Source organism: Maylandia zebra, linkage group LG1 (genome assembly GCF_041146795.1).
Source record: "Maylandia zebra isolate NMK-2024a linkage group LG1, Mzebra_GT3a, whole genome shotgun sequence".
In the NCBI taxonomy this organism is placed as follows: Eukaryota; Metazoa; Chordata; class Actinopteri; order Cichliformes; family Cichlidae; genus Maylandia; species Maylandia zebra.
The window spans coordinates 35593679-35611794 of NC_135167.1; the positions used below are offsets into that span (position 1 = coordinate 35593679).

Consider the following 18116-nt stretch of genomic DNA (forward strand, 5'->3'; position numbering starts at 1 on the left):
ACAGGTGGTATAGGCAAAAACAGGCAACAAAGCCTTAAATCTTGTCTGTTGAATCTATTTGATGAACTGTTTTTCAAAGGTTTATTCGTTTTATTAAAGGCTTGTTCTGCAGGACATAGTATTGTCTTTTTTATTGTTCCTTAAATCACAGAAAACTGACAGATTGTCAGCGGGCATTCAGTGTGCAGCCCGCTTCTATTATTGTTCTTTCACTCTGACTGGCTGTTTTACTGACTGGCTGATGAAGCGGCTGACGCATACACTCACATACACACACACTTTCTCTCCATTGTCTGGATGCCAAGCTTATGTGTAAGCTCCACACTCAGCCTTCTATCACTGTAAATTTAGCAACAGAAGCTTCTCAGCTGCTCCTTTCCAAAACCTGAGCCCTCCTCTTCCATCCATAGTATTTCACCCATCTCCTTCTCCAGGGTCATAGCTGCAGGCCCCCCACACCCTCCCCACCTTCTCCACACATAAACATATATGCTACACACACACCTCGTTCTCATCCCACAGCCAATAAGGGCCTGATGGGCTCAAGTATCACATACTATAACACAAGGACTTATTCTCTGAGCGGAGCCTGCAGTTCCTTACAGACCTTCATCTCCATCGTCTGAGGAGTTTCTCTTCATCTCTGAGGTAAGATGACAAGAGACACTCGAGAGCCTGGATTCACATTTGAAGATGGTTTCTGAGATTTTGTTTGCTCTTTTATATCTGCTTTGGAGGTTTTGGTTTTGTTACATTTGCGGAGAAGGAGAAGGAAGTCTCAGGGTCATAAACACCAGATAACAGTTTGTCCTCAAACACTGCAAAGTAGCATTTGGACATATACATGTTCACTGCATGTGTACTTTATGTGTTGGATGGTTTATAGTCCATATCAAGAGCTGGAGTCCAATTTCTTGGGCTAATTTGATTGGGAAGTTCACTTAAAAAATTTTCTATGTAAGATGAAAGCTGGAAACAAAATGTATGTGCTTTCTAAAGCTGATCATCATTTGCAATGAAGGAGAAATGCATTCAAGCAATCTGACAGCTGTACTTAGTACGTTTAAGCAGCTTGTTGTACAAGAAACTGCATACTGTGAAGACGCGAAGGGACTTGATACTCCAACTTTAAGTATCTAATCTATGTTACATTTACAGTCATTCCCAAATAACATACCTGCTGCAATCGAGATGAAGCATGGCTTCAGATGTGAAGTTAGTCCTTCTGAAATGTCTGATATGAATGTAACTCCAGGATAATACTGTGATGGTGGTTTGGAGAGGCTTTCAAATGAGCAATGGACATAAGCCTAGAGCTTATCAGGGGGTCTAACCACAAAGATATGCAGATTCTCTGAGCCTCATAACATCAAGCAGGTATTTATTTTTATTTTCATTGATTCCACTTACAAATTCACACAAATATGTACACATTAAGATTTTTGAAGAGATGCTCACATGTACACCAGTTTAGCATTGTGTTTCAGGTTGTAGATGAGAAGATGCTTATTGTTAGATTTCTGCATTTAATCAAGCATTTTGCCTTGGTAGCTCTTTAATCTTAGATCATTGTCATTATGCCATATCCTTTGTACTCTTAGAAGCACTGCAAACAGGTGTTTCATCTTGGAGACACAGAGGTTTGATCTTCTACCTACCTATCTTCTCTCACCCAGACTGATGTGATGTGTCTATATATTCCTATCAAGTTGGTATTTCAATCTAAATCTGAGTATGATTGGCTCAGGATGCGACTTTCCTCCGCCGTCTCACCTGTTATGTCAGTCTTTCAGTTTCAGCGCCAAGTTTTAGTTTCAGAAAGACTCAGAAAGACTTCTCAGCATTCAGTGTTCTCATACTGAAGAAATGAAGTCGCCATCCACTAAATATACAGAGCGCTGAAATGTAGGTATGTGCTGTATGAATGCTGGACACACAGAGGTGAGACTGCTGTCAGCTGTAAGTCGATCAAAGAGCTCATTTGTCGGAGGTGGCTGGAGATTGGCTGTTTAACTGGAAAGGATCCTCCCGCTGGACGGAGTCGAGGGATTAAAGAAGCTATTTGGACACTGTTCCTCAGCTGATGGGTAGAAATATGATCCAGAGCTAATCCTCTGGGTCCTCTGCAGCTGTGCCCACACTAAGTGTGAAAGAGTCATCCAAAGACACTTTTTATATATCAAATATGATATAGTTGAATATAGACTATGTAGAGAGGTAGCAGTCCTCCAACAGAGCTTATCCTTGTACGTTTAACCATGGGGAAGTTGTTTGGAACTCAGCATTGCAAAAGGGACTAAAAGAAGGTTTTCACAGTGGGGTTCATTAGATTTTGTTTGTCATGCTTTTTGAACTCTTAAAGCACATAAACATATTTGTTGAAGACATTTGCTTGAAGTTGTTTAGCCCATTTTTTTAGCATCTGATTTGACTGATTTGTCATACTTTTCATTTTCACTATGATGCACTCACTTTTATTCAATTTGTCCAGCTGCTAAAGGATTTCTGCCTCTGCTCTATCTCTGCAGAGGAGGTGAAGTTAATTTTTTTATGTCCTCACAGATCAGGAGAATAAAATAAATATCTAGCCTGTGGATTTAAGTGGATTGGTTTAAGATGCACATACACCCTTTGCCATTTTAGAGTTTCAGATTGTTATAATGTAAAATCAACTAAGTCGGGTTACTGCTTGTTTTAAAAACAATCCAAAAATGGGGCTTCAAAAGTGAAGTGAAACAGTGATGATTTACTGCTCTCTTTTTAGTGAGCTAATGTGTAGTGTCTAGTATATTGCAGTAGGCTCATGAGGGAGCTGAAGCCTATCCCAGCTGTCATAGGGTGAGAGGTGTCGTACATCCTAGACAGGTCAAAACAAGCCTTTAATGATCTTTAAGCTAAAGATGGCTCATATTACAAGCATCTTCTTCCTCTTTTGGCTACTTCTTTTAGGGGTCGGTACAGTACTGCCTACTTTTCATCCTCTTCTGTCACACCGACACTCTGCATGTGGTCTTAAACTGCATCCATAAATTTTATCTGAGGCGTTCCTCTTTTTGTCCTGCCTTGCAGGAGATTAGAGATCTACAAACCATCAACTTGAGTTGTACCTCTGATGTACTGATTTCTAATCTTGACCCCAGGTATCATCTACCTTCATTATCTCTGCTCCTTGCATTTTCACCTTTCTGCCCATCTCGCTCTCTCTCATTCACACACATGTATTCTATCTTGTATCTTTCATTTCTCTTCTCTCCAGACTCTCTTAAACCTGGTCCCAAAAAGGGGCTGAGACCAGAGCTCTGGTGTCACTCCTACCACAAACCTCACTACTCTGTCTCGATCCTCATACATGTCCTGCACAGATACCACTTATTTCAACTCATTTCAAATTCCTCTTTCTCTTTTAATTAATTGACATCCAATGTGTGGTGTATACGCACATTTATATTCCATGTCATGCCTTCGATTTTCACCTTCAAATTTGTGATCTTGTCTGATGCTTTTCTACGGTGGCACATACAAACTCCAAAACGCTTACAAATTCCAAAACACTTAAAAATTCCAAAGCACGTACAATTTCCAAAGCACGTACAAACTCCAAAACACCTACAAAACTCCAAAACACTTACAAACTCCAAAACACATGCGAACTCCAAAATACTTACAAATTCCAAAGCACGTACAAATTCTAAAGCATGTACAAACTCCAAAACACGTGCAAATTCCGAAAACTCCAAAACATAACGGAAGTGCTCCAGGACACTAGAGGCAGTGTTGAGTTTTTCTTACCTAGTGGCTACGCAAGCCAGGAAGTACCAACGACCGGATTTGGTGTGTGGTAGTAACAGGTAAATGAACTTTTTTTTTTTTTTTTAATTATTTGAATATATATGAGTGTGGTTGTTCTATCCTTGCAGGTGTTTTCCGCTGGTATCCAACTCCATGTGTTTGCAACAAACTTGCCATTTATTTTGCAAATCGAGCTCAGCACTGCCCCTAGCGTCCAAGAGCAGTTCCGTTGTGTTTTGGAGTTTGCATGTGTTTTGGAGTTTGCACGTGCTTCGGAATTTGTACGTGCTTTGCAGTTTGTATGTGCTTCGGAGTTTGCATGTGTTTTGGACTTTGTACGTGCTTTATTTCTAGGGGCCACCGTACTTTTCCTCTCTGCAATGCTTAAACTCGTCTTCTGCTTCATTTCACTTCCTATTTAAACCATAGCAGAAGAGCCCTTTGATTGCTCTTGCCCTTACTTCCCTTCCTTGCACACACAATATATCTAGCTTACTTCTCACCATCATATCAGGCACCTCTCTCCCTTTACCAGCCATAGTCTACATTTGAAGTCCCTCTCACCTTGCCGCTCCTGCTTTTTCTTCTCTCTTGATGCTTCCAAGCATAACTCCTCCATTTCCTCTTCTTTTGTCTTCAGCCAACAGTAGCAAACTTTCCACTGGCACCCTGTTTCCCAATAGCACCACAGGCGGTCATTGTTTACCTGGAAACCAATTCCAGCATGGAGATCTCATTTTTCATGATCCATGGATTTGATTTGGCCAACATTTTAGGCTGGATACCCTTCCAGATGCAACCCTCTGGCAGCAATTTATCCAGACTTGGGACAGACACTAGGAATACACTGGCTTGGAGTTCCAACACCCTACCCCATGGCTTGGTTGGCTTATATGATAAGTGCTGATGACAATCTTCTGTGTTTGCGGACTGAATTCTCACACATCAACACAAACTTGCAAAGAGGATAACACCTTCCAAACAGCTGAGTAAACAGCCCTGGATTAGGTGTGGAAATGCTACAGTAAGGACAGATACACTATGTGACTGCTTTCTCACCTTATAAGCAGGCACAGGAACAACTGTCACAGATTAGATAGAAGAATTCCAAAAATAGTGAATAACCTCAGTTATTCTCAAACTGAGGCTACGTCCTAATGTATTTCTGTTTGAAAACGCATCCTTTTCTCTCCATTTTGGCCTCCCATCCACACTGAGACGGCGTTTTCACTCATGGAAAACACAACGTTTTGAAAAGGCTCTCAAAAACACATACATTTGAAAACGGTGCTTTTGCGTCGCAGTGTGGACAGTGAAAACGGAGACTTTATAAAACGATGATGCATGTTAGTCATATGATGCCGTCATGTGACCAATTAAACTAAGATAGCGGAGGGAATTATACAGCAGTTGTTTTGTTTGCTCTCAAATTTGACAGCCCTATTGAAGATTAATATCAGTCTGTACATGCTCCAGATAGCTTTTCTTCAAATTCTTTAACTTTCACTCGCTTTTGCAACTTTGTACTTGCAACTTTGTACAAGGTGGAGCAACAACTCCACCTTGTTGTTAGTCCATTTAACAAACTCGCTGCAACGTTTCAAAGAGCCGGAAAGTAAATAAGCAGCAGACAGAAATAAGGCAGGTCGAATCTTCTTGCGTTTCATGCATGCACAGTACTAGAACCCAAGCATTTTCGGCTGTTTCAATGACGACGCACAACTCTGTGAAAACGACTGAAGACGCTAGTGTGGACGCGGAGCGTTTTCAGATGAAAACGCCGTTTTCAAATCTATCCAGGCTAGTGTGGACAAAGCCTCTATGTCACTGCAAATGCAGAGATGTTTTTCCATAGTTCCTGAATACGAACAAAATTTACCTGGAAAGTAAAATATACATTTTGGCTTGTTTTCTCATGTTCCCATGAATTGAATCCCAGGTTTACTTTGTTGTACTGGCACAATCCCACTGCTGTACCTCACTCTTTGTCTTTCTCCTCAGGTGTAAAGTCTGCTGTCACTATGTCTGACACTGAGGAAGTGTAAGTGCCCACCAATAATGACTCATGCTTCTTCTTTTTTAAACTCACTCTTTATCAAAAAAAAAAAAAACATTTTTTGTTTGATATTTGAAAGATGTGTTTTTCATGTTTCAGGGACAATATCGAGGGTAAGTGACAACCACACAGTTTGGTTCATTTTCATCTAGCTAATAAATCATGGAGTCTCTGTTCGTCTGCCGGTGTGTTTGTCTGTTCTTCACTTACTTTACTTAAGTGATCATCTGATCTACTTCAAACTTAGCAGGTGTGCTACCCATGTAAGTGCACTGTTTTGTTTGAAGTCTTTCGGATGAGGTAAAATCTCATTTTAGAGCCTCAATGCTTGATTGTGTACATTCCTCTGTTATATCCATTGGTATACTGTACACATTGAATAAATACATTTTATAGAAAACAGCAAAATATTTCAGTTACAACATTAATAGAATATGCTACTTTTATTTTTCACCTGTCACATATATACTGAACTTGAAAGTGAAAATAGATTTCACAGAGACACTTGCTTTCCTTTTGTCCCAAGCTACACTGGGAATAATGTCATAAGCCTTTATTATATTGCATTTTGCCATTTAAAATACAAATTAAACATTTCCCCTATGACTGATTCTTGATCAAATTCAAATTTAAATGTGATTATGAAATGACACAATGTTGTTTGTTTGTCCCACCATATTTTTTTTTTCAATAACTGAAGAAGAGGAAGGTAAAGACAACTGATCGGCCAGACATCACAACCTTTATCCACTGTACTAATTGTTGAGTGTTTGTTTTACCCTTAATTTGAAGTGTTTGATGTTGGCACCAGCCGTGAAATTACTATATACTAACATATGCATAGATGAAATTAGGATTCCAACAGGATTTAGGATCTGCAAAATTAACCTTCCACTTTTTATTCTAGTTATATTAGAAATATTTGGGGTGACAATGCTATTACATCTGAACCTTCTCTCATGTATGTACAGTGTAGAAGAAAAAAAGAAACTCATAATCTGGGAGTACTTGGAATAAAAATACAGCATATTATTGATTTATTAATTTATTTATTCATTCATTAATCCATATTTATTTATCTTTATTTTGTTACTGCAGCATAACTAACATCTAGCTCTCAATCAAATACTTCCAAGTTAAGGGTGACTTCTCTGGCGGAGTGAAGTTTTTACTCACATGGAAGAAAAAATGTTTTTTAGCATCCGGCTATCTACATTTTTCTCGACATGTGACTTGTTTACATGGTCATCTGTTAATGTCAGTACCTCCGTCATTGACCTAATTCACACAACAGCTATTTTTTGAACAGCTGATGTAGCAAACTGCTTGGATGAAAACCATAATGCTTAGTTATTCATCCAAATATCACAAGCAAATCGGGTGGTGCTCAAAGGGATATTTAATAATAGGATGTTATGATATCTGTGAAAATCTTTTGGACGGGTTAGTTTCTAGCTAACTAACAAGATAGAGCTAAAAACTAGTTTAGCAATGTTACCTTAACTTAATAAACATTTTATTAAGTTATGCTAACATTATTTTCATTGATCATAGTTTCCCTACAATACATTTGTGAAACATTTTGTAGGCAGTAAACATGTTCCTAGGGTTTATCATGCTCAGGTATATTAGCATGTGTAGACAAGCTTAAATTGTTCCTGAATAAAACTAAAGGGGTGTTATCATTAACACTGATAATGTCATGATAATCTACAGTATTGGAACTATAATGTAAAACAAGTGTAAAACACCAGTTTTTCTTTTTTTTGAAAATGCCATGACAGTGTCTTTTAAAATATTTCAGAAATGTCAGAATAGTAATAATTCATTAATATCTAACATTTTGTCAATATTAGATTGCAAAACATGGTGTTCTAAACATGAGCTCAGTTATCATCTGATAGCCTATAGGTTTTTACATCGATAACCTAAAATGATCTTTGTGAGCCAGAATGTTTGTTCTTCAGTTATACATTCAGTTATACATCAACAGTTCGATATGGCTTCTGTGTGAAAGGTCAACTGACTATTTTTCATCATCATCTGTTTCTCTCTCTCTTTGTTCTCCAGCAGCACTGTTCCTTGTTCGCTCAACTATCCTCTCTGTAACTAAAGTACTCTCTCACTTTTGGTTTCTAATGGCTCTGTCATGTCTATGGTCTTCATTAACGGCCTTTTCCGACATCCTCCCTCTCCCCGGTGGTTTGGTGCATGCTGTGTGCCCGTAGCCCAGGAGGAGGTAGTAGAAGTAGAAGTAGCCCCTGAGGCGGAGGCCCAGGTAGAAGCAGAAGCAGAGGTAGAGCCTGAACCAGAACCAGAGCCAGAGGTGGTGCAGCAGGTGGTTCATGAGGAGGAAGGTATGTGGCATGGGCAGTCCCGTCACCTTTTTTCTGCAGGACATCCAGCACTTTAAACCATAGGACAGTCAGTCCTGTAACCATCCACACACTGCAAATAATATCCTACCTGACAAGTCAAAAGGACAAACACTATGACTAAAGTTTTTGATTTTATATTTGGAAATATTCAGTTCATTTTTATTGACTGAACAATACAGAGCAAACCCCATCAATCAAACAACGCCACTTGGCGACTGTGGGAAAGAAAAACTCCCTTTTAATAGGAAGAAACCTCAAACACAACCAGGCCTAGGGAGGAGGGGCCATTTGACATGACCAGATGTGATGGGAGGAAGACAGGATGAAACACATAACAAATAACTAAAATGTCCAAAAAAAAAATCCACTTGTGGATTATTATGCACCAGCTAGATTTTGTGGTATGAATTCTGAATGCTCAGTAAGTTGTTCTTAACTCATTATTTTCAAAGTAAATATGCAGTTTATTTTTACACTGTAACGGTGAAAAAACAGAAACACCAATCATCCTAAAGTTTTTTTGTTTTTTTACTTTCCATTCACACAGACATTTCAAATTCCTTCAGAACAAACTGATAATATCTCATCTCCAGACTACATATGTGATTTTTACATACTCTGGAGCACTGATCTCAGTTATGTCAAGACAAGACTAACAAACCACACTTCACCTTTAATCAGATGATAAAAGACTCAGGTGCCTTGTTGGGTTCGATATTTTGGCAGTTGACTAATCTAGTTCCACTTTAGCTTCCATTTAGCCCTTTCCACTGGTGTTGCCTTCTCTTCATAACTGCCCTGTTTGAAAATAAGAGGGTCTGAAGATACCTAGATCAAATTAATGGATGTTTTTAATGCAGAACAGGTTTTTAAATCTTTCGAAAACCAGAATTAGCTTACCCAAGTTTATCCATTGTCTAGTTACCCATTGTCAAATTAGCCACAACATAGCTAGTAACAGTATATCTCCTCCAAATGTGAGATGTGTTTGACTCTTTTGTTTTCTTAAATATAACCATATGTATACATTTAAACATGTTTGCAGGGTTTAGACTTAGGTGAAAACACAAAGGGTCAGAATATGTTTTAGTTCTTGGAAGGTTCCCAGGCAGTATCAGCAATTCAAATTTAGGTGTAGTTTACTGGTGCTTTTCTGGTGCTATCCTTAGATTATACGATTTCTTATAATCTAGGTAACATATCACTATGGGATACTGGTCACAGTCATGTACTTTACAAAATGTTATCATTCAAAAACAGAACAACAAAAGTTGCACTGGCATACTGAAAAATCTTGAGTTTATGAATGCTGTCATTTACATATCAATACATTTTCCACTTTAGTCTTTTTCTAGTGACATATGCTAAAGGGCCTTTTGTTGTAGATACCGCTTTTGGGAGTGCACTGCAGAAAACATGTAGATTTTGCTCTCTAAAATGTCTAGTTATAATTGCATCATCATCAGTGTTAGAAGAGACACAGTAAAACCATTTTTCATTGTCCTGGTTAAGCAATATTGCTGTGTGTTTGGAATATGAGCTGTGCATATAAATCTTGAAAGAGAGGACAAGAACATTCACTGCTTTTACATGAATTGGTTTCCCTTGGTCATCTATGGTCTTCTATCCATTTAGTGTCTCATTTTGTTTTTATAACCTTCTCCAGTATTTTGCATTTTGGCAAACTCGTGTCACTCTGTAAGACCAAATCATAAAGGATGATGGGAAATTTTAGCCTGTAAAAGCAATTTGCAATTTCTTTTCCTTTCTTCAGTCCAGCTTTCTTTTTTTCTGTGTGTATATGTGGAGTGAGACCAGCAAATTGCTCTGTAGCATTTACATTGGGGTATTATGGTGCAAAAACATATTGTCAAGCCCTCGAATAAATTTAGAATCTTTCATTACAGAGTCACTGCAGAAGTCCCTTGCTTTGGTGTACTATTGTTGAACTAATGAACTCTTGCTGTACTGCTTCAATTTAATAATTTTTTGTTCAGCTTCATGGCCCAGGCACAGTTGAGTAAAAATAGTATGGCAACTTTCAATTTAACCATTTTCAAGTAGTTGCATCATCCTTCTGGTAATCCATAGATTGAATATGCAACTTTCTTAGTGTCTGCATAACTGACTGCAATCATTCTCAGACAGATTTACAAAGGTTTTCAAATAATAACGATTTATTTCTTTAGTGTTGAAAGCTTTTCTTAAAACTCAGTTAACATGAACATTCGATATCCAAGATTTGATATGGAGTCAGCTGCCTATCAAAATAAAACTTAAAACAACAGGTGCTTGCGACGTTAATCTAGAATGAATGCATGCCATGATATGGGACTTATGCAGTGGCTGCTGCTGCCTACAGTATGAATATAAACACCCCAATATTGTAAATGTGCTTTATAAGCTGCGCACCATGAAGAGGACAGGAACAGGCTGCCCAGTCCAATCACTAATGGTTTCTGTTCTGCTCTTGCTTTGGATGCTTGCTGCATGCAGAGGCCTATGAAGAAGAAGGTATGTAGAATTGAATTCTTCTCTGTTCTTCTCATTGAACCTGTTCTTTGTTTTCCTGTTGGCTGGGGACCTTTCACACATGTATAATTGTTTTTCTGATCTTTCTTGAAGAGAAAGGCAGAATTAATCAATTCGGTTTAGTCTGTGCATCAGGTGACCAATGTGACCTGGAGGAACGGGTTGAAGGATTCATTAATACTGAGTCATGGTTACGGGCTGCACCACTCATCTGTGCTTCTTCTCTTTTTTGCATGATTGTGTCCTGCCAGGGGAGGAGGGAGATCAAGATGGTAGTTTGCATTTCCTGCTGAGTCCATGTTGCTTTGCCTGTTTTTTCCCTCCCCATGTTGTCCGTCTCTATTTAATTTTTTTATAGTAGGTTCCTGCAAGAAAATAAAATGCTAATCACACACATCCCAATCCCAGTTATGTCTTTACCACAAAAAAGATTAACAGTAACAGTTACAAATACAAAGTCCCTCGTTGTGACAAGTGTGCACTGATGTACTGTATGTTCAGTAAATGTAACTATAAAAGGTTTCTATGTGTTGATTTATGACACCGCATACTGATCCTGATTTGCACTTTTTAAATCATATTGTTTTGATTTACACACTAATGCACAAAAAAATAACAGAAAAGTAAGGTAACACACTACAGTGGCCTCGTTCCTGTGCACCGATGGGCTTACCAGCAAATGCTACATCAAATCAACATTCTTGTTTCTTAGTTTAGGCCTGTGGAATGTAATATAACCTGTGACGCTCTGTCATACTTTTAAAAATAAATAATGGTGTCATATAAGCAATACAGATTTGATCATATTGTAGATTCTTACTTTTTTTTCCTCTATAAAAACCTCAGAAATATAAGGGGACTGTAAAATATTTTACTACTAATCCTAATTCTTTCTTACATAATCTTACATAATGCATAAATGACAAAATTGTAATTTATTTGTTATTGAATATCTCTTCATGCACAGAGTAATTTTCTAGCCTTTACTCTTAACAGCTACATATGAACTCACTGTGTAAATTTCCCACAATTCATGCTGTGTAATTACATTAGGCTACTTAAATCAGAAGCTAATGCACAGTAATTGGGTCACTGTTAATGGAAAGTATTGGACAATTAAAACTCACTCTTATACAATGATCTACTGGAGGTGTGAAACAACCTGCAGCCTCAGAAATAACTCAGCTTGTCCACTTGGATCTTCTTCCCTAATTAACCAGCACTTTAGACACTACACTCTCTCTACATTTATATGTCTAATATTTCAATCTCTCTCCTGTCCCTGTTGTGTTTTTGTTTTTCTTTCTGTGCCAAAAACCCAGAAGAGAAGCCAAAGTTTAAGTAAGTATGCACTATTGTTTGAACCTGAGGCTTTTGCATAGCTAGCATCTGTACATTTATATACTATAAATTACCTTATTTGTTTATACCTCTCATACTTTATTTTACAGGCCCACTGCTCCGAAGATCCCAGATGGCGAGAAAGTGGATTTTGATGTAAGCTGACTTGTTAAAATGTTAAAATGAAGCCAGAAAAGGATTATACATAAAGCTGAACTTAAGTCCTTGTCTCACTTCAAAACTAAAAACCAGACCTCAACACTTTTGATCATTGTACAAAAAGAAGAATCCATTTTAAAGAACCAGGTTTGTTTTTTCTAAAGTAAAAGTCAGTTTAATAGCTCAAGTAGAGTTTTATTTTTTTAATATAAACAAAAATTATAATTACTCAGGTTTGAGTCCATATTTTTTCCCATGGGCCTTGCTCCACCTGCAGTGACTCTGTGTGTGACCAATGGGCCATCCCCCACAATTTGAGTAGATGTACTGGTTCTTATATCGCGCTTTTCTACTCTATTTAAGCGCTTCATACAACATGTCTCATTCACTTATTCATACCCATTCACTCACTGTTTTCCTTTTTTTCTTTTCTATCTAACCTCATAGCGCGTGCTCAATATCTGATGAATGTATTAGATGCAGACTGGAGCAGCCAGCAATTGGCCAGCAACCTTCCAATTATTACACAGTGTAATCTGCCATGTATATAATTTGAATTTATAAGGGTCTGTTGCTACTAACTTACGGTTCTCTAATAGTGTTGGGCTAGCAATCAGCTGTGTCATGTATGATCACAGCTAGTACATGTTTATGAAGGCAGCCTCATGCCGTTCTTGTCTTACAGGATATCCAAAAGAAACGTCAAAACAAAGATCTTGTAGAGCTGCAGTCACTGATCGATGCTCACTTTGAGTGCAGGAAGAAGGAAGAAGAGGAACTCATAGCTCTCAAGGAGAGAATTGTGAGATTGCATCCCAATTATTTATTACAGAATGAACCCAGAATATGTAATGGTATTTTTCTGTCAATAAGCATTGCAGGACCATCAAGTATCTTGATTTGTGTTTTCAGGAGAAGCGTCGTGCTGAGCGAGCTGAGCAGCAGAGGATTCGCGCTGAGCAAGATAAAGAGCGGCAGGCCAGGCGGGAGGTACGCATAAAACTGTCTCTTTTTGATCTGGTGTGAATCAGAACAAAATACAAATCTCTTTTAACAGTTTGGTCACTCTCTCAAGTAATTAATGATTCCAGTAGTTTGGTTAATCTTCAGCAGCAGGCAAGGATACAGATGAAAAAAAGAGTAGTGACACACTGATTGCTACTTATTCAGATTTTCAAATATGCTGCATATCTCACTGCAGCCGTAATTTCATTCAGGAATTTCAAAAATCCTTTGGACAAACTCAGTATGAACAGAAAAGCTGTTTTTTTTCCCTTTTGCTCTGTAATAATCAAATTTTAAAATTCATTCTGCAGGCTGAGCGGATGAGAAAGGAGGAGGCCGACGCTCAGAGAAAGGCTGATGATGATGCCAAGAAGAAGATAGCACTGACAAACATGGGATCGGGCTTAAGCAGCCACCTGCAGAGGGTACCATGTGTTTCACTTATTAAGTTTCAGATCTTTGCTACAGCTTCACACAAAGCAGCCAGCTAAATAATTGTGCAGACTTACAGTTTTAATTGTGTGTGATGTTTCTCTAGATTGAACAGAGAAGAGGCAAGAAGCAGACTGAAAGAGAAAAGAAGAAGAAGGTTCTTGCAGAGAGATGCAAACCCCTGAAAGTCGATAATCTCAGTGATGACAAGCTGAGGTAACAAAAAGGGGAACAAATGAAGGAAACCCACAGAAGATATTTGATTTCATTTTCACTGTTCTTTTCAATTCAATTCAATTTCTTTGATATAGCTCCACATCACAACAACAGTAGATCCTACAATAATTTGTTCTTTTAAAATGTATTAGCAACAGATAGATTGGAACAGCAGCTGACTCAACATGAAGAAGATGAATGTGAGGCGACCGTGGCTCAGGGGGGTTGGGAAGCGCATCTGTAACCGGAAGGTCGCCGGTTCATTCCCCGGCCTCTCTGTCCTGGTCGTTGTGTCCTTGGGCAAGACACTTTACCCTACTGGTGATGGCCTCGCTTCTGTCAGTCTGCTCCAGGGCAGCTGTGGCTACAACCGTAGCTTGCCTCCACCAGTGTGTGAATGAATAGTGGCATTGTAAAGCGCTTTGGGTGCCATGAAAAGCGCTATATAAATCCAATCCATTATTATTATGAATGATTACCATGAAATATTTCACAGATTACAACTAACTGAGCTCTTTATATGCTATATAACAAGTGCACATTTTGAGTAAAGATTTATATTCAAAAATTAAGGCAAATGTCTTACAATTCTCATGTTTTCTTGACTTTCAGAGAAGTTTTATAAAAACAGTGTCGTATCTTTACAATCATACATACAATGCAATCAGGCACTGTTAAAAGCAATAACTTGTCAAAAGATTATCTTAAAATTCTCCCAGAAACTCAACCCAAAATGGTAAATGAACATGGTTCTAAAAATAGTCACTGCCTTGCTGTGACACACACAAAGTCAAGCTCAGCCAAAACTCAATCAGATCACAGTGCCCACCCACAGCAGCTTCTGGACATCCAAATCTCATGCAGGCAGTGCTCTAGACTAACTTTTTGCCACGGTTGCACTGGTGTGCCTAACTTCTTTTCTTAGGCGTATCAGCTCAAAAGTTAGGCGCACCCAAATTTTTCATCCACTACATCCACTTCTGTCGGGCCAAGGGTACTCACTAGGGCTGGGTATCATCACTGATTTCTATAATCCATTCAATTCCGATTCACAAGGTCCCAATTTGATTCGAATCAATTTTGCTTCAGACAGTCAGAAATATTATAATTCTGGTCATTTATCAGTACTGATACATGTGAGACTTCATCAGAATTGTGAACATCACAGCAGATGCCTTTGTGTCAAAGTAACTGAGAATAAAACACAGAAAAACATGAAGGCAATTTTCCTGGCCTGGCTTTTTATAGCAGATAACCTTAAAAATATTCTGCAATATTCAGAAATTAGGCTTTCTTGTCTGAGGACATTTAAGTAAAAAAAAAAAAAAAAGACAGCGGCCAACAGCGCTGTAAACAATGGTAGACTGGTGGGTAATAAGCAAATGAATAATGCAGAAGACAGATTTTTAGATGGGAAACTGTTCTTAAAGTACACTGAGAGAGAGAAAGAGAGAGAGAGAGAGAGAGAGAGAGAGAGCTGTGCTTGAAGTGTGATTGGAAGCGTGGTCGAAGCAAACAGCGAAAGTCAGAGGGAACATTTATCAAATGTGAAGCATAGTTTGGATCTTTTTTTGCTGCTGGTTTAGTGAATTTTGGTTGGAGAGAGACAAAACCTGCAGCTCAGAATCTAGCACAAAAAAAGAGTAAACACAAAGCGCGGACCCACGAACGCTTCAGAATCAGTGAGCTGTCAGCTTTTAGCCCCAAAATATATTTATATTTAGAAGTCGATTCAGGATTGAATCGATATCACTTTATTCAAGCTACTCACCTCTTTCTATCCGCCTGCCCTGCACTTTCAAACGTACACGCGAAAGACTACAAGACTATCTGGACCACGGCCAATCAGAGAGGTCCCGCCCTTGGCTATCTCTGATTGGTTTAGACCACGATAGGGGCATAATGTGTGTCTGTTGTTGACCACACGGAGACTTTCAGAGTTGCGGAGACTTTTTTTTTTTTTACTGAACAGTTGGTCACACCAGTGTGACCTAAGACTTATTTTAGTTGCACCATTGAAAAATGTGGTCGCATTTGCAACCAAATTGGTCGCACTATAGAGCCCTGCATACAGGCCTTGCTATTTAGGCTTTTCTAGTCTGCCCACAGTTGTTTAGCACTGCAAGCAACTTTGCAACCCACTTCCATCCCACTTCCCCTTTTCCTTATGTGTCTTTTTATGTCATCGTTCAGTTGAGTCCCCCTGCTGTTCTCGCAGCCTCTTACTGAGGATGCAGTATTTGAATGTTTAAAATGCTTGAAAAAAACAAACAAAAGAAGATGGATTCAATTTTTTTTTTAAATTCAGAATAGTTTTTCTTTACCATTATGTCAAAAATAGAGCAGCTTGTGGTGAATTTTCACGTGGCACTTCTTTAGTATTGACAAAAAAGCTAAGTGAAAAATTCTTACTCTGTTTGGTAAAGATGAAAACTGCTTTTTTTTTTTTATTGCTTTAGCCATAAGACTGAATCCTTGGTTTGTGTTTGCTAGGGAAAAGGCAAAAGAGCTGTGGGAATGGCTGCACAACCTTGAGGCAATAAAATACGACCACTGTGAGAAGCTTAAGAGGCAAAGATATGAGGTTGGTAAAGAAATATATGTATTGGTTGCCAAATGTCCTGGTTTGTCTTTTTCACCTGAAGGTAGGGTCAGATATTTTCACATCCGATTAATACCTCTTTTGAGATCATTCTCATCATTTCCTGTCTGGTGTCACTTGTGCTACCACAACAACAACAAGTAGCATTTCAGTGTTCAAACATACAGGTTTTCTAAGTATCTAATGATGATGTCTTTCAGGTTGTTTCTCTCAGGAACCGTATTGATGAACTGCAGAAACAGTAAGTTATGAACATAAACAGACCACATCAGGCAGCAAAACTAAATACTACTAAATTCCCTCTTCTTAGGAGAGTGATTGAGACATACAAGGACAGAAATCTGTTTTTGTAGTAATGTTGCACTGATTTGACCTTTTCCTGACTCAATCTATTAAAAACACTCACAAAGTAGTTCATTTCATTTTATGCTAAATAAAGTAAGTTTATTATTTTGTCCTCTCAAAGGACATGGAGCTTTCTTAATTGACAAAAGAATACGTTTCTGCCTGTGCACCATGTGTTTGCAGATTTAACTAATATAGCAAGCCAGGCGCTTTCTCTATATTTTGCTTTATTATGCTTCGTCCTTGTTCCTTTTGCAACATCATTTGGTTTTGTCTGTAGATTTAAAGTCTGCAGCATCTGTAAGGACATTTATAGGATATACTTCATCCCATAGACTTTTCTACATCCATGCAACCATATGCCTTCTGGTTACTTTTTGATAGTCATAAAACATGTTTTAGCAACAGAGGGCGCTGTTGACTTAAAGCTTTTCAGTCGTGTTAAGCATGTTTAATTCATGGGCAGAAGCCGCACAACAGTTTTAGATCCCAACAAACTGTTTGAATTACAAAGAAATGAAATTTTATTGTCATTTTTTCTAACCCTCTGCATATTATAAATTCAATTTAGTGCAAGACGACTGTTGTTCATGGTGTGTTTTTGAATTTGAAATTTCAATTCAATTAAGTTTCACAAAATTTTTCAGTCACAAAAAGAGTCACCTCAAGGCACTTTATTTATAAGGTAAATACTGTACAGTAATACCTTTTATTTTTAGAATATACTCTTACCTCTTCACACTAAAAGAAAGGGGGAAAACATGGAGTACAATAAAAGGTTATCAGGAAATGGTTTTACTTGTCTGAAACATTTAGCAAATAGGGCTGTATGTAGCCCTTGAATAAACCTCTGCTTATAAAATAGTCTTTGTTCAGGTATTCATACAGTAACTTCACATTAGCATGATGTGTGTGATATTCATAAAGGCCTACTGAACAGATCTGATTCTTGGGGATTTTTTTGTACTTTGCACCTTGCAGCAGCAAGAAGGGAGCCGCATCACGCCGCAGGAAGTGAGCAGTCCCTCGGTGCCAGTCAGCCTGAGCAGGAGGCATCTTCAGTCGACCACAGCAGTAGCTCCAGTCGCCCACCCGATGACATCCACAGCAACAACAACAAAGCTAGTGCCTGTGTTTACCTTAGTGAGATAGTTTCACAAGGATTTTAGCTCAAGTAATGAAATAAACAATAAAAATTATGCTTTGTTTGTATAAAGAACATGTGGCACTTTAAACAATCATCTGTGTGAATGCATTCATT

At 38.3% G+C, this 18116-nt stretch overlaps 1 protein-coding gene across 4 annotated transcripts; it reads left to right on the forward strand.

The window, feature by feature from the left end:
* Positions 1-503: 503 nt before the first annotated feature.
* On the forward strand, positions 504-18094 carry tnnt3b (troponin T type 3b (skeletal, fast)). Of its 4 annotated transcripts, XM_004573305.5 has the most exons (15): positions 505-648; positions 5791-5830; positions 5945-5958; positions 8074-8202; positions 10720-10737; positions 11007-11027; positions 12078-12096; positions 12207-12252; positions 12941-13057; positions 13168-13245; positions 13572-13685; positions 13799-13908; positions 16402-16492; positions 16711-16751; positions 17837-18094. In XM_004573305.5, exons 2-15 carry the CDS (start codon positions 5811-5813, stop codon positions 17871-17873), a joined length of 855 nt encoding a protein of 284 aa, XP_004573362.2. In that variant the 5' UTR covers positions 505-648; positions 5791-5810; the 3' UTR covers positions 17874-18094. The 4 variants fall into 4 exon arrangements, with proteins under 4 accessions (XP_076741592.1, XP_004573362.2, XP_076741594.1 ...); XM_076885477.1 differs by lacking the exon at positions 10720-10737 and having other exon boundaries at positions 504-648; XM_076885479.1 differs by lacking the exon at positions 11007-11027.
* Positions 18095-18116: the final 22 nt, after the last annotated feature.